The sequence below is a fragment of the Tamandua tetradactyla genome, chromosome 5 (assembly GCF_023851605.1).
Source record: "Tamandua tetradactyla isolate mTamTet1 chromosome 5, mTamTet1.pri, whole genome shotgun sequence".
Taxonomy (NCBI): domain Eukaryota; kingdom Metazoa; phylum Chordata; class Mammalia; order Pilosa; family Myrmecophagidae; genus Tamandua; species Tamandua tetradactyla.
This window is the reverse complement of record NC_135331.1, coordinates 154,566,492-154,590,860: the sequence shown is the minus strand read 5'-3', so window position 1 is coordinate 154,590,860 and position 24,369 is coordinate 154,566,492. Positions and strand designations below refer to the sequence as shown.

Sequence of the window (24,369 nt, the reverse complement as noted above, 5' to 3'; positions counted from 1 at the left end):
CAATGTGGCAGACAAAATATATGAAAACAAGGCTAGAAACCTTAATTGGTAATAGGTGTCAACAGCCATTGCTAATAGCTAATGATTGTCTTTTTACCTGATGATTCCTTGATCAGTAATAGTATTTTCTCCAATGAATAAAGGCTGGTGATTAGGACTAAGTGTTATAAAGATATACCTGATAAAAGTAATCCCATATGTGCTCACATTTCTACCTTACAGTATTATTAGGCATAAGAAATCCTTCAAATACAGGATTTTAATTATGGTAGTCTTAACTGGAACAAAAATCCTCTGAATGATTTATAGTGGAAAGTATTTTGGAGTTAGACTGGAGTTAGAATTCCAATTCTGTTTCTTATTGGTCGGGTCATTTTGTTTCCCTGAGTCCATTTTTTCATCCCTAAACTGGAGCTAATATTTACATTGTCGTATATAATTCAAACCAAATTAGAATACGATGGAAAGTAACAATGAGTTAATCATGTTAGTCAAGGCAACTGTAGTCGCTTAGGAACTTAAAGGTATAGAAAATATATGTGTAGGATCCCTCCCATGATGCTAAAACAGATCCTTAAAAATTACGTTTGATTAAACATGATAGTTTTGCTCAGCATCTATGTATCAGAAACATCTATTGTCGTTTTTAAAAGTGCATGATCTGGGGCATGTGGTTAGAGAGGTTGCCAGTTAAAATACACTTTTCTTAGTGCACAGCAATAGCTACTGGAAAGCCATGAGTATGAAATCTAGGCTAGTTTAAAATTCTTTGAGAGGCCTGACTAGTGAACTGTTATCTATGGATGGAGAGCTGAGCTATATATTTATGTCCCATCCAGCTTGAGTGATTATTTGATTCTTCATACACAGCAATAGTTGTGTAAATACGGTGTACTATATTTAGTGCTAAGTAAAAGACAAAGGTAGGTTGTTAAAGAAGAGTTCAGTGGCCCCTCAGTTTACTTTCTCCTAATTTGGAATGAACATGTATCCGCAGCTATATATAATCACAAAAATGTTACTATGGAAACATTTGTAGGCTTTCGAAATGTACTGTGTGATGGAATCACCTAAGACTGATGTTTATCTTAAACACGTAGCTTGTCCAATATTTAAACCTAATGGACAAGATGTGTACCAGTTGAAAATGTAATATTTATCCAATCATTCCTATTCTATCAAACCTGGCTGTAAAGCAATGGGTTGCACTCATAGAGTAATAAATTTTTAGTGCATTTGGAGATAAAGGCTATTGGTGGTGATTGCGTAAACTCTTTTTTGCTCAATCATCTGAATGGTGCAAATCAAAGCATTTTGTCAGACTGTGAGAAGTTTCACCTAGATATTGCTTCCCACACACGCAGGTCACCATATAAATTACGTTCACGGTTTTACAGCGTAGCTGGTGCTGGAAGTTAAATTGATGCCCAGTCGTGGAACTCGTAAAACATTTTCCTGTTAACACAACCAGGCAGAGTTGACATTGTTGATGGAGGGTTCGATCTAATAAACCATTGGTTCTAACAGTGATTTTTACTGTGTTTCAGAGGTGATGATGATACAAGTTTAGCAATCCAACAGTTTTTCCTGAATGACAGAAAATTAGCTCTACTGACTATATTACCAAATGCTGGGAAGGAAGGAGCTAGGGAGTGATTGCAGCCTAATGTAACTTCACATTCTAAAAGCTGATAGATTATAAGAACAAAACTTTTTAACTCAATGTATACCTTCATAAAGAAGAAGAATTTGGGTTTCTGGGAATTTGGAATTACCTTGTTATTCACATATGTAGAATATACCCTCCTTTCAGAATCTTTTTGACAGGTGGGTTTCAACTGATTATCATTTCTAAAAAGAAAGCAGTTTTACATATGATTACCATTTTTGTTTGTTTCTGTATTCTCGAAAGTTATTCTCTTATAAAGGTTTAGCAAAGGTTTTTAATGGTAAACCATAGCAATTGTCAATATAAACTTTTATTTTTCCATAAGAGTAAATTTTAGGGGTTAACTTCTGGCATTTGTAAGCAATGGAGACTATTTTCAAATTGATTTCTTTTGTGATCATAAAACTATATTCACTTTTCTTGTTGAAAGTAAATTAGCTTTTCCCATTTCCGGTTAAAATGCACAGGATTCTAACAAAACCCTGCTACTTTGTTGCTGTAAGCATGGCTTTTTCCAGTTTTAATCCTTCCCCTTATTTAGCTTTCTGTCTGTACCTGTAGCACTTTTGGACATTCATAATCAATTGGTTATCTTCCTGTATTTTGCTCCCATTCTATGAGATGTCACAGATCTTTTATTCAATACTTTAACATTTCTTATCCTGCCATATATGTGAGTTTTTTTTTATATCAGGAAATGTTTAGATGTGCAGATACATGGTTTCAGTGGTACTACGCAGTTGAAGCCCGTCATGTACAAGTAGCATATATCAAACCCCAAGCATGCAGAATCAGATAAATCAGCTCATTTGTTGAAGGCTTGCAAAATAAATTAGCGATATAACAAAAGCCTTTGGGATTCTCAGCCCTAATAATGGAGCTTTATGATAACTGACTCAATGGGTAATCTTTAAGGAAAATTTTTCCTCTTCTCTCTCTTTTCCTCCCTTTTAAAGATCTATGGTAAAAGAGGTAGAGAGAAATGTGTATGTAACCAAGTATGTAGAATAAACATAATTTAAAATTAAGAAGTTAATTGACTGTTAAGTTAAAAGTTTGTTGCTAAGCAAGTTTTATTTCTTTTTGATGATTGCTTTTGTACGTGGATGAGGCACTGATTTTTCTGGAAAGAATTTCAGATCAATCCTTTCTAAGTTAGTGCTTTTGGTACATAGAGGTTACATCTGGGTTTTTGAGGATGGTATGCAAAGTGAGTGGGTAAAAAAGAGAAGAGTCAGCTTGAGAAATCAAGAGGAAACATTTAGCTTGTACTTAGAAGATATAAAATGGGAAAAGATAGAAGAAAAGGGATGGGATCTGATTAGTGGATTTCATTCATTTGGGATAGACTCATTTGAAATTCTCATGAAAGATATGGTGTCTTTCTTATAAAAATATATACATTTACATGTGCACAAATATTAACATGTAATGTCAAGAGGTTTACATACTCCTAAAGCTTATTTATGTACCTCATTTTCAGTGCTATATTAGGATGGCAACTCAGCTATTATTTCTGTTAGAGTTTGGTTGTTTTTGATGAAGAAAGTTCTTCTAAGACATCCCTAGGTATTTTCTTTTTTACGCTTTGCTTGACTGTGTTTTGATATGAAAAGAAAATAGTCACTTTTGGAGCTGATGTTGAGGTTTTTAGATTCATTATCATTGGCAGTGGTCAGTAGTGTCTACTTATGTAATTTACTGTGCTTTTTGAGTGTGAGAGAAATATTGAGGATGCAGAATGCTTAAGAGGTTTTAGAAAAATTATTTATCAAAGAACACCACTTGCCCAATGCATTAGCTATTGTAATTATATATTGGTACAATCTGTTGACATAAAATTGGATTTGATTTAGATGGAAAGAGAAAACAGAAACTGGACATTTTCAATATTTATCGATACACCTAGTCCATTAAAGAGAATTATAGAGCAGATTTCACTGTGACAGGAACATTTGGGTTGCTGTAGTTAACAATCAGTCCACATTGCCATTAGACCCTTTCTTTTTAGGAATTTATTACCACCAATTAGGAGAAAATGCTCACAAGTGGAATTTAGCCCTGGTTTACCTGTTATAGAGATTTGAACTAAAAAATGTTTGGGTCTTTACCCTTAATAAAGTGATTCCTAAATTCTTGTGAACCAAAGCACTTTCACCCACATTACACAAGTACCGCAAGGTGATACTTTAAGCTGGGTGAGACTTCCTTTTATAGATTCCCAAACAAAATATGAGTTATTAATACAATATGAAAGCAAAAAGAACTGAATAAAATTTAGTGAAAGTAAAAATAATGTACACAAAATGTCTAAGCATATGTTTGATGTTGGTATTCTGTGTCGAACAGGTAGAAAAATAAAGTAGATTTTCCTTAAATGATCCTTATTCTTGGAACTCATGTGTCCTACAACAAAACTAGGCATTTTGAAAGTGTGAATGGCTCTTTGAAAGCTTAAAATCTTTTTTGTCTGGTAAGTCTCCCTTTGCAGATGAGAACCCCCTCTTTTAACATGGGTTCACCTCCCTGCTGCCTTTTACATGTACTTTAGGAAACAGTTTGAAGGATGCCTTTCCTGACAGTTTTTTTTTTATCCCTTCTTCCTCTCCCCTAACTCTATGTTAAATTAGAAGTTATAAACAGGTGTGATTATGCTGTTATTTCTGTTAGTCTGGTTATCCTTTTTTGAGGGGGGCGAGGGGTGGGTGGTGGTGGTGGTGCATGGTCCAGGAATTGAACCCAAGTCTCCCGCATGAAGTCGAGCATTCTACCACTGAACCACCTGTGCAGGTGTACCCTGGTTGTCCTCTTAATAAAGGAAGTTCTATGTCCGTCTCTCTCTGGTTTCCGCCTCCTCCCCCTAGAGTGTGAATTTCTTCAGATCAGGTCTGTCTGCATCTATTTCATCTTTGAATCACCAATTCCTACATAAGTACCTGGTCTATTGTGGGTACCTGTTCTTTAAAGATTAGTAAACCATGCCAAACCGTAGTGTGTAAAACAACAGCCCTCTTATTATGCTCACACATTGTGTAAGTTAGGAAATTGGAAAACAAGAACATCTCTTCTCTGCTCTATGATGTGTAAGCTCAAAACTACAGTAATTTAGTGTCTGGGGGGTGGTTTCAGGGCTGCTACTAGAACTACTGAAGGTGGAAGATCCAGTTCCTAGATGACTGCCTCACTAACATGTCTTATACCTGATCTGAAATGGCTGCAGGACGTCTCAGACTCAGGTGAGACTACAGACCCAAGTGTTATCTGTGGCATCTCCAACAGGGTGGTGTCAGGGTAATTGGATATCATGCATGGCAACTCAGGGCTCCAACAGCAAGTTTTCCCAGCCAATAAGGCAGAAACTTCATGACCTCTTATTACCAAGCCTTGGAAATCAGGTAGTATCACTTCTATCACATACTTTTGGTCAAAACAGTTGCAAAATCTCTCACATTCAAGAGGATGGGGCATAAATTCCATCTCTTGATGGGAAGGTCAGAACTTTTGGCCATTTTTTAAAAACTGCTGTATCCAAATAAGTGGTAGACTAGCTAAAGTTTAATATATAGTAATTGGCTCTAGAGCTACTAATTTGGATAGATTGGTGATCTCTGTTCAAAGTGAATGCATTTTCCATAAATATTCTGTTCACTTTATTGTCTGTGTTATGAGTAAATGTGTCTTGATTTTGTTTTTTAGACATCAGCTCCTGAGTTTTTCCCCTCCTGAATTTTTCCCCCTTCGTTTTTCTGTACTCAATTTTTATATTTTGGATAAAGTTCAGTGCGTGTGTACTTATACAGTTATACCTATCCATTTATAGTTGAAAAGGAGAGCCATCCATATTTGAAGTCCCTAAAGACCAGTATGACAATTTTAGAGATTTTATCAAAGACCTGCACAATTCATTTTGATACTCTTTACAGAGATGATCTTACCTGTAAGTGCCTTTAAACTCATGGACAAAGATCCTGAATCATAACTTATGGTCTTACCCATGTGATATTCTGATAGCAGGCAAACCTGAAAACTGACTAATTTCATATTGAGCCCATAATCCCCCCCCTCTGACTTTTATTCATTACCTTGCACACACATTCTTGGTTTTGAATTTGGAGGAGGAGTTCTTGGAATTGTGGACACTAACTGAATACAAGCAGTGCAAGATTGTTGTAGCATAATCCCTATGGAAATGTCACAATGGAGTGTTGATTTTTTTCTTGATCTTTTAGAAATCCCTGAGTTATGACATCTATTAGGCTATAGTTAAAATGTCAAAGGAGAAATTCAACCAAGTCTCTTTTTTTTTAAGCAGTTTTATTCACACACCATACAGTCGATCCAACATATATAATCAGTGGCTTTCAGTATAATCACAGAGTTCTGCTTTCATTACTACACTCAGTTTTAGAACATTTTCATTACTCCAAAAAGAAAATCCCCATATACCTTCTATGCCCCTGTTATTGACATTTAGCATTGGTGTGGTATCTTTGTTACAGTTGATGGAAGAATATTATAATATCACCATTAACTATAGTCCATACTTTGTATTAGCTATATTTTTTCCCATGTACCACCTAATTTTAACACCTTGTAATAGTGACATACGTTTGTTCTGGTTCATTGAAGAACATTCTTATATTTGTGCTTTTAACCACCTTCATGGTCCACAACAGAGTTCACTATCTTACACAGTCCTATGTTTTAACCTCTAGCTTTCCTTCTAGTGACATACACAATACTTTCAACCACAATCACACACAATATTCAGTTCTGTTAATTACACTCACAGTAATATACTACCATCACCTCTCTACAATTTCAAATGTTTATAACCAACCTTATTAAAAATCTGTACAAATCAAGCATCAGCTCCCCATTCTGTACCCTCATCCTATCTTTGGGTGACCTATGTTCTAGATACTAACTTCATGAGTTTACTCATTTTATTTAATCCACATTAGTGAGATCATATAATATTTGTTCTTCTGTGTCTGACTTATTTCACTCAATATAATGTCTTCAAGGTTAATCCATGTTGTCGCATGCATTAGTTCTTCATTTTTTCTTACACCTGAATGACGTTCCATCATATATATATATATATATATATATATATATATATATATATATATGTTCCATCATATATATGTGTATATATATACACACATACACACCACATTTTGTTTATCCATTCATTAGTTGATGGACATTGAGTTCTTTCCATCTTTTGGCAATTGTGAATAATGCTGCTATGAGCATCGATGTGCAAAGTATGTTTGCATCTTTGCTTTCCGTTCTTCTGAGTATATACCTAGTAGTGGGATTTCTGAATCATTTGGCAGTTCTATACTTAGCTTCCTGAGGAACTGTCTAACTGTCTTCCATAGCAGCTATGCTATTTTACATTCCTACCAGCAGTGAATAAGTGTTTCTCCTTCTCCATATCCTCTCCAGCATTTGTAGTTTTCTGTTTGTTTACTAGTGACCATTCTAATAGGTGTGTATGGATATCTCATTGTGGTTTTGATTTGTATTTCCCTATTAGCTAGTGATGTTGAACATCTTCTCAGGTGCTTTTTAATTATTGTATTCCCTCTTTGGAGAAATGTCTATTCTTGCCTTTTTCCCATTTTTAAATTGGCTTATTTGTCTTTTTGTGTTGTTGAGATGTAGGATTTCTTTATATATTCTGGATATTAAACTCATTGGATATGTCATTTACAAATATTGTCTCCCACTGAGTAGATCGCCTTTTCACCTTCATGACAAAAGTATTCATTTTTGAGAAGGTGCCATTTATTTTTTCTTTCATTGCTTATGCTTTCAGTATAGAGTCTAAGAAACCATCACTTACCACAAGATCTTGAAGATGCTTCCCTACATTTTCTTCTAGGAGTTTTATGGTCCTGGCTCTTATATTTAGGTCTTTGGTCCATTTTGAGTTCATTTTTTGAAGTGTGAGATAGGGATCCTCTTTCATTCTTTTGGGTATAGATATCCAGTTCTCCCAGCACCATTTGTTGAAGAGACTGTTCTGTCTCAGTTAAGTGGACTTGGCAGCCTTGTCAAAAATCAATTGACCATAGATGTGAGGGTCTATGTCTGAACTCATGACTTTATTCCATTGGTCAATATAACTATCTTTGTGCCAGTACCATGGTGTTTCAATGATTGTTGCTTAGTAATATGCTTTAAAGTCAAGAAGTATGAATCCTCCAACTTCATTCTTTTTCAATAATGTTTTTGACTATTTGGTGACCCTTATTTTTCCAGATAAATTTGATGATTTGGCTTTTCTATTTCTACAAAGTAGACTGTTGGAATTCTGCTTGGGATTGCATTGAATCTGTAGACCAGTTGGGTAGAATCTTAATCATACGTAGTCTTTCAACCCATGAACATGGAATGTCCTTTCATTTATTTGGGTCTTCGTTGATTTCTTTTATCAATATTATGTGCTTTTCTGTACAGGTCCTTCACATCCTTGGTTTAAATTTTCTTGATTTCCTTCTCAGATTGCTGACAAGTGTATAGAAACATTGCTGACTTTTGCATGTTGATCTTATATTTTACCCTTTGCTGTACTCATTTATTAGCTCTACTAGCTTTGCTGTAGATTTTTTGGGACTTCCTAATTTTAGGATCATGCCATCTATAAATAGCAAAAGTTTTTTTTTCTTTTCTGACTTGGATGCCTTTTATTTCTTTTTCTTGTCTAATTGCTCTAGCTAGAATTTCTAACACAATATTGAATAACTGTGGTGACTCTAGGCACCTTCCTCTTTTCCCTGTCTTAGAGGGAAAGCTTTCAGTCTTTCACCATTGAGTATGATATTAGCTGTGGATTTTTCATATATGCCTTTGTCATGTTAGGTACTTTGCTTCTATTCCTATCTTTTGAAGTGTTATCAGGAAAGGATGCTGGGCTTTGTCAAATGCTTTTTCTCCATCAATTAAAATGAGAATTGTTAATGATAATTAACAATTCAATGTGTTAATGTGGTGTATTACGTAAATTTATTTTCTTGTGTTGTACCACCCTTACATATAAAACCCACTGATCATGGTGTATAATTCTTCTAATATACCATTGGATTTGATTTGCAAGTATTGTATTGAGGATTTTTGCAGCTATGTTCATTAGAGAAATTGGTGTGTAATTTTCTTTTCTTGTAGTATCTTTATGTGACTTTGATATTAAGGTGATATTAGTTTCATAGAATGAGTTAAGTAGTGTTCCCTCCTCATCAATTTTTCCAGGTAGAATACCTGTGAAGCTGTCTGGTTCTCCGCTTTTCATTATTGGTCGGTTTTTGATGACTGTTACCATCTCTTTACCTGTGTTTAATTTGCTAAGATCTACTATTTCTTCTAGAGCCAGTGTAGACTGTGTGTTTCCAGGAAATTATCCATTTCATATAAGTTGTTTAATTTGTTGGCTTACAGTTGTTCATAGTATCCTCTTATGATCTTTTTTATTTCTGTGGGGTTAGTGGTGATGTCCCACCTCTCGTTTCTGATTTTTGTCTGAGATTTGCAACTTCTCTTTTTGTCTTTGACAATCTAGCTAAGGTTTTCTAGACTTTATTGATCTTTTTTGGGGTGTGGGGTAGGGTGCATGGGCTGGGAATCTAACTTTGTTCTCCTGTAGGGCAGGCAAGAATTATATCATTGAACTACTCATTTATTGGTCTTAAAGAATCAACTTTTAGATTTGATGTTCTCTACTTTTTTTGGTGTATTTGTTTCAGTTTATTTCTGCTCTGGTCTTTGGTATTTCTTTCCTTCTGCTTGCTTTGAAAATAGTTTGCAGTTCTTTTTCTAGTTCACCAGGTGTGCATTTAGGACTTGGACTTTAATTCTTTCTTCTTTTTTTTATTAGTCGGGGTTCTCTAGAAAAACAGAACCAACAAGAGATCTCTGTAAACATAAGATTTATAAAGGTGTCTCACACGCAGCTGTGGAAATGAAATAGTCCAAACTCCATAGAAGAGGCTTGCTGGGTGAAGAAGCAGTGAAAAAATCTCTCTTATCAGCTCATACTCCATGGTATGTGAGGAATCACTTTTCTCTTACTGCTTTCAGAATTCTCTCTTAATCTGTGGTATTTGACAGTCTGCTTTGTATGTGTTTTGAAGTTGGTCTATTCGGATTTATTCTGTTTGAGTTACCTTGTGCTTCTTGGATATGTATGTCTTTCATGAGTGTTGGAAAATTTTCAACCTTTATTTCCTCAGATACTCTTTCTCCCCTTTTCCCTTCTCTTCTCCTTCTGGGATACCCATAATTCATGTGTTTGTGTGCTTCATTCTGTCATTCATTTTGGTGAGACCCTGCTCAATTTTTTTCCATTCTTTTCTCTAGTCGTTCTTTTAACTGTTTGATTTCAAATATTCTGTCTTCTAGGTCGCTGATCCTTCTCCCTGTCAAATCTGCTTTTGAATGCCTCGCGTATTTTAAATCTCATAAGTTCTATTATTTTTCTTTGCATGTTTTCACATTCTTATTTCTGCTCACCCAGTGTTGTCTTAATATCCTTTATCTCCTTAGACATACTTTTCTTCATCTCCTTATTTCAGAGATTTGTTTGAACATCTGTGATTAGTTATTCCAAATTCTGTATCTCTTCTGACTTTTTAATTTATCTCTTTGTCTGGGCTTTATCTTTCTGTTTCTTGGTATGGTTTATAATTTTTGGCTGATATCTGGTCCATTTCTCTCTCTTGTCTAGGATTTTGTTGTTGATTGGGTTTGTGTTAAGGTTCTTTGATGCTTGGTTCATCAGTATTTCCGAGTCAAAACATGGTCAGAGACCTATGTTGGGTGTGTAGACCAATTTCAAAGTGTCCTAGGCAGAGGTTCAGTAAAGATCCAAAGAAGAATTTTTTTCAGCTCTCCAAGACTGCACATTCCTGGCCTGCTTAGTAGATGACCTTTTCTAAGAAGCCTTTTTGACAGTTCCCCAAAGGTGCCCTTTCCGGACCTGCCCAGCAGATGGCGCTCTACAGCAGCCTATTCCCCATAGCCTTAAATTAGCTGGGTAATTTTAGCCCTCTTCTGGCTCCTCCTGTGAAGCCAGTCAAAACCGAGGCTGGCACCTGTCTGGGCAGGCCACTGCAATGGGACTCAGCAGCCTAAATTCTCTGACCAATAGTTGTATCAGTATTGGGCCATGCCCCTCTGTTCTTGAGCAGGAGGACTTCCCTGGATGTTGTACAGTACTCTCCTGGTCTCCAGAGCTGCAGAACAATTGTTTTATACTGTTTCTGCCTGAAGACCAGCTGTGGTTGGAAGAAGAGTGAGCCCTTCAGCTCCCTATTCCATCATCTTTATAGAAATGTCTCTTCAGCTAAGTCTTAATTGTGGTCTTAGCATCAATACTTTCCTTGAAAGTACCTTGAGATGCTGTGCAACTCAAATTTTAACATCTAGTGTGATGCTTTTTCTTCAGTTCTTTGTGGTAAATTCAGGACTATTTTATTGATCACAGGTCAAAAAACTGTGCTCCTTAACACAAAATAAATGGCAGTAATAGAGACCACAACAGAGTAAACATATTCAACTTAGGATAGTGCATGCAGTAATTTGTAGTAAAAGTGTACTGATATGCTAATGCTTATGGGTCAGGTATGCTCAAATTGGTCTGCCATGCTCACTCCTATTAGATGAGAGCATAGGAACACTCGGCATTGGCAAAAATAAATAAATATTGACAATATGTTATGGTGAGTAGTTATATATATTTGTATATATGCAAAGTCACACATGCATCCACACACCAGGTTGGGTTTTTAATAAAAAATATTTCGAAGACAAATACTATTGTAACATTAGCCCTGTGCAGAATGGTGAATATATTATGTAGTCATTTCTTGTAAGCTCTGTTATACTGAGAACAAATTTTAGAGAAATGTATGTTGATATTTAAGCTGATTTTGTTGCTGTTGATACTCTTTACCTTAGAGAATTGTTACCTATGGCTGTAACTTTTTGGATGGAATGAAATTCGGTGATCTTTTCCCAATCAATACTATAGTCACATTTCCCACCATCCTCTTCCTTGATCTGTCATCCTCTGGTAATACCAAATTGTCTCTAATAACAAATTATTTATGATTCCACTCTGTCCCATGCAATTTCATGCCACTCTGCTTTTCTCATTTTATTTCAACTTCCTGAAAACTTTTTACATTTTTCTGTTAGGTAACATAGCTTTCCTCCAGGAAGCCTTCATTGAACCTCTTATTGAGCTAAATGTCCCTTTTTTCTATGTCATGTATGTCTACATCCCTGTATCTCAGCACTTAATATATTACCTGTCTCCTACTGAACTGTAAATTTTTTTTAGAGCAAGGATTATATTTGTATAGCTAACATCTAATTCAGTACCTCATGTAGTTAAGCATTAAAATGTTCATTAAAATGAACAGAACTACTGGTTAAAGTGATTCCTAAGTCTAAATATACTCTTAGACAGTCGGTCTAGATTTCCAAGAACTTCTTTGATATTGTTACTTACATATTCCATTTTCAAATCAAATTATACTCTTTTTCTCTAGTAATTAACACTTTCTTCTAACTTCTGGTTTACCTCCTTCAAAAGTCAGCAACAACATACTGTTCCTTCTCCCTCACAAAATGTCATATAATTACTGTTGATTTTCTTTTTTCTTCATAAAATCTCTCAAATTGCATATCAGGTCATATCTAAATGTTTATAGAAACTTCCTATTTGTTCTCTCCTGTCTCTAGCCACTCCTTACCCTAACCCACTGTGTTCTCCATTACGAGAATAGTCTTTCCCAAAGCTATTTTTCATTACATCAGTCCCCAGTTCAAAATCTTCCGTGAATCCTCAATGAAGTCTTGATTTTTCTTTCTTTCTTTCTTTTTTAATAGCAGAATCTGCCTTAAACATTTCTGTATCTGGTACCAGACACAGCAACTGGCACTGAGTAATTTCTTGTGAAGTGAGTGGAAAAAATATGTGACTAGACAAATGGGGCCCCATTTTACTCTTAAATGTATTGCTTTCTAATACTCCAATAAAAACTGTCCATTACAGTTAGTTCCCTCTTTTTCTTCCCAAATACCTTGCTTTTTATATGCTTCTTTTAAGATGTAAAGTATGCTACTCTCCTGCTTTCATGGCTTATTACTCCACTTTGATATTATCCAAAGTTCTTACCATGGCTTACAATTCCCCAAATGATCTGGAACCAGGCTACTTTTGCAGACACATCTGTTCTGCCTCCCATCACCCATTGTGACCACCCATACTGGTCTTCTTGTTGTTTCTTGAGTCTATTCATCTATGCCAGCCTCAGCACCTTTTGCACTTTGTTTCTTCTCCTTGGAATGCTCTTCCCCCAGATATCCATATGGTTCCCTCCCTAATTCATTTACATCTTTGTTCAGATGACACCTTCTCAGAATGTGTTCCCTGATCACCCTATTTGAAAGATTAGCCCATTACCATATCCCCTTATTGAAAAATTAGCCCGTCACCATTATCCCCTTACTTTGCTTTCTTTTTATTCATAGAGTTTACCACAACCTGACTAGTTACATATCTATATGTTTCTCCATCTCATGTTAGAATATAAGCTCCAGAAGGGCAGAGACTCTATTTTGTTAACTGTTTTCCTGCTACCTAGAACGCATGCAATAGATGTTGAATTAGAGAGTAATTGAATGAAGGATTTCATAAACCTTGTGCCTTTACTTTCTCCCTCTTCATCAACCCAATACTTACCTTTAAGATCAATTCCATGCCCATTTTCTTCAGCTGCCCTTGATGATCTTTCTTCTTTGAATTAGGATAAGGTCTGCAGTTTGTTTTCCATTTATACCTACAGAGTGAGAGTTTGTTCTCAATCCTGGTTACATGACCGGATTATGTGTGTTCTTCCATGATTAGTCATCGTCCTAATAGAAATGCAGAATCTCGGGCCCCTCACAGACTCATAATTTAAAGATATGATGTTTAGATCCCAGCCCTGAAGATGCAGTAGGCTCTTGAGTGATCTTGATCTTGAGTGGTTCTGGAGAAAGTGCTAGAGATTATTTTAATTGGTAGTCAGGATTGTGAACTACTGAGGTAGTTTCTTGTTATTAGTGCACCATAGTGTGCAGTAAGACACAACTATTTGAGACCCATAATCATCAGTAAACACAGCGCTAATAAAATCATAAAGGTAATTTGTAAAAATCACCACTTTCTATTGACATTTATTTCCATTCCTGTGGTAGCCATTGGTTTGGGGTAAGGGCGCCTCATTTTTAAGTACTTCACAAGGTTTTACTGCATAAAACCATAAAGCACCATTGCTATAGGCATGTTTGGTTCGCTAGGCTGATAGCTGTATTCCTGATTTGTTCTCTTTCTCTGGTTCTGCAAATTAACTCAATTGTGGGCCTCAGGAAAAAGTTAAATTATCATATGTCTTTGACCTTTGGAATCCTCATAGAATAGTCTACATTCCCCTGAAGTGTTAAAACTTGTAATGTGCCTACATCTGGTATGCCACCTGGGATTGGCTGTTATTCCTCTTTGTAACTACCTTTATTAGAAATGCAGCATATGAATGTAACAAATATAACAATTTGACATTTAAAACGTATTTTTTATTTGGGTAGTAAAATGGTATTTAAGGCAGCTGTAGCATAGTGTTTATAAGTTTGGGTGTGGGAGCTAAACTGACTGCTTGAATTCAAATCCTGGCTCTGCTACGTACTAATAGCCTGACTTGGGCAAATTATTTAACCCCTATGTGCTTAGCTTCCTTGTCTATAAAATGGGGGCAGTAATAGTACCTCTAGAATTAAATTAGTTAATAAGGGTCAAGCACTTGGAATATGGCCAATTTACATATCTCAGTAAAAGTCTTTGACTCTATAGTCAATAATAATATCTGCTCCGTTTATTGAATACGCCTTATTTCATTCTTGTAACAGATAAGGAAATGGCCATGCAATGAGAAATTGGCAGAATGGGATTTAAACTCTGATATATCTGTCACCAAAGCTCATAGCTTTCTAGGGGATGCTATACTGCCTCTTAGAACAAGGTTATTAAGCTCTGGAAGGAATAAATGCTAATACAGTGCATATTGTCTTGCCTTTTAATTTGCAAAGTACTTTCACTTAAATAGTATAATTTGATATTTTGGCACCTTCTCAGGAGATATATAGGGCAGAACTCCCATTTAATGGGTGGAAAACTGAGTCTCAAAAGTTTTGCAGAGTTAAGAGCTGGTTTTCCTTCTCTCTTAGGCAAGTGTTCATTTTGGGTTATTTTCTTTACATTTTCAGGGACCCTTGTATTTCTTATTAGCACACTATACATGATTGTAAGCATTTGGTACATCTGTGTGTGTGCTTTCTATCTGTGGTAGTCCCTGGGTAGTCAAAATAGCCAGTGAACTCTTTACCTTGAACTCACGTATCCAGTCATTTATCCAGTGCCCACTGATCTTTTCTCCACAGATGCACAGTTTTATTGAGACATCTGTTACATGGATGTATGCCTTGACTGCTGTCTGTCAACCAGGTTTCTGGTTTTTTGCTTCTCAGATAATTTGGACATGCACAGGTTTGAGGATCAGGGCTGAAGCTACCATTATTTCACAGTGAGGCTGTACAGAAGCCTCTTTATATCTGAAAGCTGAATTTCTTTTCTCAGTTTTTAAGAAAAGGTTGTACTAGGTGATTTTTTTAGGGTGGTTTCCAGCTTTAAAATTCGGGATTTTTTTTCTGATAATGGAGTTACCTGGACTCGGCTACATTCTTTCTGGGTATTAAGGCAGATTGTAACCCTATATTCCAGGTATAAAAAAACGTGATCAGAGGTTTCATAGTGCCTGAGGGGGTTTTAGTGAGTTTAGCAATGTAAGCAATGGTCATAGAGTATCCTGAGATAACCTCATATCCATTTAGCTTTCTAATAGTGAGGTCAATTAAGATACTTGTAATAATTACTTAAAAACAGTTTAGAAAAACTTTTTAAGATGGAATTTTCCATTATAATACATATTGAATAAAGTTACCAGGTTTGGAGTAGAGCTAAAAAGGAATTCAGTTATTAATTGTTAATCCCTGGCTTTCTGTTAATGCTTATTTATTTATTACATTATGTTTTTTCCATGTAGTACAGGGTCCAATGGCAGACACTTCAGTTTTTTTTAAATTTTGAGGATTAATATGTAAGAAATATTAATGCATAGCTATAAATTACAGGAAGGTGATTTACAGGATGTCATATCATATTCTATAAATATCAGTTACTGGAGAAACAAGAGTGTGTCAAGATTAGAAGTAAAACCTGTAAATGGAAGACCACTAAGTGTTCCCAGAAGCTTGCTTAAGTTATTAGGAAGAAGCGGTAGTTCAAAGACCAGATTGACAGGTAACAGTGGTCGGGTGGCAGTGCCTTTCATATGCTAGAGGCCTCAGCGCATTTACATGTCTAGGGATGGAAGGGAGGAGTGTGAATATGATATCAAGGTAAGAAGTGCAGACATATGAAAACAGGAAAATAAGTCTTGGAAATGGGACAGAAGAACGGTCATTTGCAGGGGCCAAGAATGTTCTTGAATTAAAAAAAAAAATGTTCTTGAATATAATGAGATAAGCCAAAGGAAGCAGGATAACAAAGCTAAAATAGAAGCGTCAAGAAAACTTGTGGATAACTAGGTTAAATAGGTCTGTAATAGTTTAAGTATTTACATCGTGTAATGGTAGGTTTCTAAACACTTTCAAAGACATTATTTCATATGATCCATTTATGGCAGATATAGCAACAGTTATTCCTATACCTGATTTCTAAGAAAACAGGAACTGGAGGGTTGCCCAGTTTTCCAAAGTCACACAGCTCTGAGTAGCTCTGCTGCTAGCCAGCTGTGTTGCTGGGCACAAGTAAGTTTTCACCTTAATTTCATCATTTATATAATTTGAATAATAACAGTACTTAACTCCTAGGATGAAACATGCTTAAAGAGTATTTAGCATATTGTGTGGTAACACTAATAAATGCTGGATGTTGGCTATTGTTTCTGCTATGAGAGTTGTAATTTAAATAACTTCACATTCAGCAAGTTCTGTTTTCCTCTATAATATATTGTATCTTTTAGCATATAAGTGGACTGATTATGCATGTTCATGTCCATATGTATATTTCCAAAATGATTTTTAACCCATGTTAAGTATGTGTTTACTTAAAGAAAATGTTTGCCAAGTGTTGGGAAATCCTGTGCTCTTATTTTATTTAGTTTTTTGTTTGTTTGTTTGTTTTTGTTTTTTGGGGGAGGTACATGGTCCAGGAATTGAACCCGGGTCTCGCACATGGAAGGTGAACAATCTACCACTGAACCACCTGTGCACCCCTTCATTTAGTTTTTCATCAGAAATCACATTTACCTTTTATGCAACAAATATACCTGACAGAGCTTCTTTTATATTGTCAGTTTTGTGAATGTATCTTAGGCAATTATGCAGTGGTTACATCTAATATAATAAGTTTACTTTTCAGTAGCCTTTGTGTAATTAATTTTGTAGTTCAGAAAATGTGATTTTAAAAATTACCCGTGACTGTAAGGAACAGTCTGTTTTAGCTATACTGCAGAAATTTGGTTCTCTCCTTATACTCCCATTACAGTACGTACATGGTATTTCTTGCATTTGTCACTATCTAATTTTTTTCATGTTTAGAAAAATTATTAGGCCTTATATGGCTTTGTCCTGTGTGAAAATAAGCAGGTATTCTTTTTATCCAGAATGATAGCCCTTGAACATTCAAACCATTGAGTGGAAAGTATTCTGCGTATTTCCCATGTGTGTTGCTTCTTTTCAAATCCAAAATACTAACAGGACGCAAATTTCTGAAACAGGTCTGTTTTGGAGTCAGTCTTTATATTTAATTGGAATTTGTTTTTTTTTCTGTTACTTGTACCTCGAAGGCCCTCTAGCTTTAAATTTTTACCTAATCGTTTAGTTTTTTAGATGTCTGAATTATATCCCTGCAGTAACTCCTAGATATATTCCTAGTACCTCATCATTTCATTCTGGAGGGGTCAGAAGTGGTTCAGATTTATTGGACTTTCTCAGTATTGCCTTGATGCATCTTTTCTTGTAGTCTTTTCTAATAAAGAATTCTTGTTTTGCCCCGGCTCTTCAGTAGGCAGATCTACATGTGGCTTTTCCAGCTTTTTTACTCTTGTTTACTGAAATTTATTTAAACCGAGTAGGAAGGGAAGAAACTTTATCAATGTTTGATTCTCTTAAAACCTGTGTGTGTGTGTGTGTGTGTGTGTGCGCGCGTACGTGTGCATGTGTGTCTTAGTGCATAAGGAAAAAATATGGGCTTTGGATACAGATATGAATTCAGATATGTATGGGTCCAGGACTTTCTAGCCACGTGTGAACTTTGGGTATATTATTTTAACTTTACTGCCATCAGCTTCATCGTCTATAAAGAGGATTAGTGATACCCATCTTAAAGCATTATTCTAACTTTTTTTAACACATGGAGGATAATCAGAAGAGTTACCCCTTCCTAGTGAATAGGTTTTAGTTTGGAAGAAAATGACTTGTTTAGAAATAATCAACTCCATCCTATCCAAATATAGTAAGTTATTTATTATCCTTTGAAACCAATATTCTTTTAAAAAGCTATAAAGAGTAGTGCAAATGGTGGCATTTACTTGGACTCCAGGGTGTTGAAATGTACTTGCGAACTTTGCTGCGTTCACAGAGACAGTTGAATTAGTTGCCAAATAGGTTTTAGTGGTTTGATCTTACTCAGAGCTAAAGGATCTGAAATGGTTCTCTAGCCACTAGCTCAAGTTGAAAGTGTCTTAAGGCAGATTTTTACTAAGAGGGCATAGCAGGCATTTGATTAGCTTTATGAGAATTGTATGCTACGAACATTCATACATTTTTTCCCCAGTGTTTCAAGTAATATTAAGTAGTTTCCCATGGTTATCCAAAAATTCAAACGTAAAAGGGCACAAGATCCTAATGTTACATTATTTATGCTTGTACTTTTTTTGTTTTTTCATGGAGTGGCACTGGGAATAGAACCCAGGTCTCTGGCGTGGCAGGCAAGAAATCTGCCTGCTGAACCATTGAGGCCCGCCCTATGCTTGTGATTTTTGCTGACTTCTATGTAGTAATATGAAATGTACTCGGCTTTGGTCTTGTAATAAGTTTGATCTTTGTTTGGAATTACTTTGGGTACATATACTAGTTAGCTCTATGTTTTACAGTTTTCTCAGAATATTAACTTCCCCTAGCTAGAAAAACTGTTTTCAAGCATCAGGAATGTTGGAATTTCCTTTTTTGAGTACTTGTTATTTTTCTTAATAGAATATTACTATCAAAGGAAGTTGTTTACCTCAACTTCAGTAGTTATTTATCATTGCTTTCTATAAAATTTGAATGTAGGGATGGCCTCCAGGTGTTTTTACTTTCACATTGAGGTGGCAGTAATATAAACATAAGCAGGAATAATAGCATGGCTATATATTTGGTTTTAAGTTATCGTGTTAGTAATTGCTAATTACCAATTAATTGCATAAATACCTTCTCTTCTAGATTATGAGGAAAATCTGTTATTATTTTCCCCATTTTGGTAATGTCCATTTTAGTTTTTAAGGTCTGGAAATGTCTAAATTTTCTATTGAATTAAGTAAAAAATTGAATCAAAATTTAAAGCAGTATTGACTTCATGTTGTATTATTTTATGAAGACGAATAACATAATTTATTATTGTTCACTATGTGTCTGAAAATTAAAGGTGTTTTTGGGTCAGAATAAGATTGTAATCTAGCATAGTTTGTATAATAATGCTAGGCTATGACTTTTCTAAACAAGGGAAATATTTTCATTTGCAGTAACACAAATTAGCTAGATGTACTTATTTTCCTTAGTACATCTGTGTCCTAAAGCCCTCAGGAGAAAATGGTTTAAAAAACCATTTTCATGTTTAGATTATAAGTAAAATCACTTGTCATACTAATGTTGCAAAATGCAGACCTTCATCCTGAAGCCGCCTGTTTCTCATTTGAATCTGACATATTAAAAAGCATATAATTAATGGTTGACATTAGTAATTAACATTAACTTTATGGTGCTTAATATGCCATAATTCATCCATCAAATAACAGAGATGCATAATCTTGGTATAAAGGTTTTAATTATATAAAATAGTCCTTCAGTTTTCAAATGGTATAAATGAAAAAAGCCCAAAGTGTATTTAAAGAAGATTTCTCTAGGAATTTGAGTGTTAAATGTATTTTCATTTCTTTTTAGAAATATGCATCAACAATTGTGTCAGGAACTTCAGACCGAGAATGTGGACCTAATTGTACATTCTTCATTATCGGCTAAAGAGCGCCACCTTGCTGCAGTTGCCAGCGCACTCTGGAGACATTTCTTTTCATTTTTGAAGAGTCAGAGAATGTCACAGACAGTGCCTCTTTCACAACTTGCAGATGCAGCTGCAGGTCACTGTTAATTGTTTAATGCTATTTAGTTTCTGTATCTTTGCAGACTGGAGATCGTTTGTCAGTATTTTCTTCTCTTTGCTTGGTAATGAGCTCTTACTTTAGGGGCTATTACAATGTAATAAGCATTTTGACAAGTAGAAAGATGAAAAGAACTATGTATTTTAGAATTAGGATTCTTTGGCTTGTTTCTTATTTTACCTTAGTATAGGTACAAATTAAATAATTATTTGCTAAAAATAAACAATAATTTTCAATTAAAAAATATTGAATGTACATAAATTTAATGCGTTATCTTATGCATACAATATTTGGAAGTTAACGTAGCATTTTATTACTTTCAGTTCAAGTGGTTTACTTTCAAATTGTATGAGCAGTTATCTAGGTTATAAGATCAAGTTACTTTGTATAAAGAGCAAAGAATATAACATGAATGCCACTTTATCGCCAAGAGGAAGAGATCAGAATGACATTGAATAAAAGGAATGTTATTATTCTGATTCACACTAGATTTTATCTTAGACTGTCATTTTTACTTAATTTTATTATTAGCCTAAGGATAGGTCCTAAGGTTTTTAGAGGACTCTGAATCATATGAAATTGTAGACAAGAGTTTGAATATAGGTGTTATATGCAGTTTTCTAAGAAGCAGTCAATAGCTTCTCAAAAGAGTATTTGTTATGAGGTACTGGATTACATAGAGATCAATAAGGTAACTAAATATAAATGTAGCATATTTTAATGTGTCTAATATATTTAAATGTAATGCTTTTCAAAAAACCTAATATCTAAGCCAAAGTTTCTTTTACTCTGATGTAAATGAGCTAAAAGCACTATGTAAAAAACTGAATAATTTAAATTGTAAAAGATCTTAAGTTGTGGTAGCACTTACATCATTAGGATATACTAATAAATTGAAAAATGGTGACAGGCAAGTTTCCCAACTACTGTAATGTTTGTGAAAATAAATATTGATATTCAGTCATTTTAACAAAAGCAGTCATTACTAACCTGTATGGCATATCTTTTTTATATTCACCATTACAACTTGTAGTCAATTAACAAAAATGAAGTCACATCAGTTTGGTTGGTGCTGTCCAGGGTGCTGAAAGTACATGGTATATAAATTCTAAAGCAAAATATGTGTGGGTTTTGGGTTTGTTTCAAAGTAAATACTTGACATTTTAATTTAGACTAGAATAAATTCATTTAAAAATAGTCAGTGAATATCCACTTTTATAAGCATTGGGGATATATCATTGAAAATAAAGACAAAAATACCTGTTCTCATGGCACTTATATTCTTGTGGAGGAAGTCCAAAAAATAAATAAGTAAAATGTTTAATATTTTAGATGGTGATAATGCTGTAAAGAGAAAGCTACAAAAAGCAATGAGGAAAATGAATGCCAGAGGCAGGGTTGACTTTTAAATAGAGTGGTCGTGAAGACCTTTCTGCATAGTAACGTATGAGCAAAGACTGAGGCAGATGAGAAACCAAGCTACATGGAAGTCTAGAGGCAAGAGCATGCTTGCTATGTTTGAGGAGCTATGAGGAAGCCATAATTATGTGGAGTAGGCAAGAGAGAGGGTAGTTTATTCTGAGATAGGAACCTTTAGAAAAGTTTTGAGCAGAGGAGTGTTATGGTTCCCCTGGTTGCTAGTGTAAAAATACATTGTAGGAAGACAAGGTCAGAAGGAGGGAGATCAGTAGGAAACTACTGCAGTAATCCAGAAATGGGTGGCTTGGGTTAAGGTGGCAAAAGGAGAGGTGATGAGAAGTGATCAGGTTTCTTATCTGAAGGTAGAGAAAGTATTTTGAATGTACCACTGACAGAATTTGCGAAGTGGGTAAGTATGGTAAGCGAAATACTTGAAGAGTCAAGGATAACTCCAGGTCTTTGGTTTGAGTAATTATATGGATGAGGTTGTCATTTCTGGAGATGGAAAAGGTTGTGGCAGGAATAGATTTTATGGGGGAAGATCAGGAGTTTGGTTTTGGACATTTTTTTTGGTGATATCTATTAAAATATAAATTCAGACATCAGTAGGCCATTGGGTAATGAGCCTGAGGCTCAGGGAAGAAGTCCAAACTGCAGATTTACATTTGGAAGTTATCTATGTATAGTTTTTAAAAGCTGTGAACTGCATGATTAAGTAAGGGTGAAGAGAGAAGTTTGAGTATTGGGCCTTAGGATTTTCCCCATGTTCAGATTTCTGGATAAGGAAGAACCAAGAAAGGAGACTAAAAAAGTATGCCAGTGAGGTAAGAGGAAAACCAAGAATATGTGGTGCCCTGTAAACCATATGACAGAGCATTTCAGGAAGGGGAATTGAGTGCTTGGATCAGATACTGCTGATAGGTCAAGTAAGATGGGTCCTAAGAATTGATCATTGGATTTAGCAAAAAGGAGGTCACTAGTGCCCTTGAACTGCAGTTTTGGTGAAGTAGTAGAGGTAAAGGTCTGATTCAAGAGAAAATGTGGGAAGAATTACAGACTGTGAATATAGGTTACTTTTTTAAAGAGTGCTGTTATATAAGAGAAGTAGAAAATGGAGATGTTAGCTACAGGGGGAAATAGAACCAAAGAGGAGGTTTGTTTGTATATGACGTGTTTTAAAAACATAGGAACAATTGCAGCATATTTATATATAATGTGGTTGAGAATGATTTGAAAGTAAAGGGAAAATGTCATGCTGAAGAGAGAGAACTTGTTTCATTATCCAAATGAAGGTGAGATCTGATAGAGCAGTCCATCTCAGTTCATCTGTAGTGGCACAGGAAAAGGCAGAATGAATGGACACAGATGGAGACAGCTGGAGAGATGTAGTGAGAGCTGGTGATAGTTCTTTTCTGATAGTTTATTATTTCTTTGTGCTGTAGTAATTAAAGTTATTAACTGAAAGGGAGGATGGGAGAGAAAGTACTGCCTGTTGAAGGAGAGAGTAGAGAAGATATGCAACAGTTCTTCAGGAGAAAAAAGCACTGAAAGGACTAGGGAAATGTATGTAGTTGGAAGCTTGACAGCTTTAAGGACTCTCTTGAAGTTTGTGGTCATAAACTTTGTGAGATCAGTCAGCATAATTGCTTTCTAGCCATTACAGCTCTGAAAGTACAGGTGGAATGAAGGCTAAAAGTTGGAATTGAATCAGTGTTTCGGGTTTTTTTTCCAGGCAAGTACAGTGAATCAAGAAAGGAGCAAATGAGTTGAGAGTATATACGAATGATAACAGCCAGTGTGATTTAAACTGCCTAAAGAGGGAAAGGAGGGCTCCAAGGGAGTGAGGGACAGATTACAGGTCCTGGTAGGGTCAAAGAATTGTTAAAGTTGGGCCCTAGAGAAGGAGAGTTGGAAAGATACTGGCAGTGGAATTATGGAGGGCTTATGGTAATGCCAAGGTCTCTGAATATCACCAAGGAGTGATTGGCTCAAATAGAATGGAGGATAAATTCATTGGGAGAGGAGTTCAAGGATATTGAAAGAAAAATCATGAAGGCTTATGACAGGAGTGCTATTGAAGAAAACAATAGTGAACTACAGTCTTCAAAGAATGAGGAAAGGTCAACTAGGAAACTGGAGGTGAATGCCACAAGGAGCGTTAGTCGCTGGTGTAGTTTGATGACATAAGAGTCAAAGTTTGAGAGAGAAAGTAGAGAGAATGGTCTACAAGAAGCACTGTGTACCAAGGTGGAGACTTACCCTATCTGTAGGTCAACTGGTATAAGGGGAGTAGGAGAACAAACAGTTCCCACTTGAGAGAGATGTGTAGGAGGTGCAGTGCTTTTCAACAAACAGTATAGCAAAAAAATAAGTTGATGGCTTCCCAGGAAATTGCAAAATAAAAAGATATTTGTTTAACATGATGAGCTAAAGAATTTTATTTTCTGAGACTTAGTGGGTTCTGAAGGAAGTGGGGTATCTTTGTTTGTAGATCACTATTTAATAGAAGAGAATGTCCAGTGTCTAAGGTGAGAGTGATCTATTCACCTGTAGCAGATGATTAAATTGCTCTTGCTTAGAAAAGAGTAGGTGATACGTACATATTCATATGGGACCCATGTCTTTTGAATGAGAAAAGCACAGTAGCAGAAACATAATGTTTAAATTTTGGGATTTGAGGGAGCTATTTTAGATCCATAATGATAATGTTCACAGAGATTATTCTAGACCTTTCCTTGAGATCTAGGTGATGCT

The 24,369-nt window shown here is 35.5% G+C and overlaps 1 protein-coding gene across 5 annotated transcripts in view; it reads left to right on the top strand.

The window, feature by feature from the left end:
* MMS22L (MMS22 like, DNA repair protein) overlaps positions 1-24,369 on the top strand; it is a 160,577-nt gene that overhangs the window by 98,335 nt on the left and 37,873 nt on the right. For all 5 annotated transcript variants that reach the window (XM_077162451.1, XM_077162452.1, XM_077162449.1 and 2 more), the window contains one exon: positions 19,982-20,175. In XM_077162451.1, the coding sequence (XP_077018566.1) occupies positions 19,982-20,175 (194 nt within the window). The remainder of the gene's footprint in view (positions 1-19,981; positions 20,176-24,369) is intronic.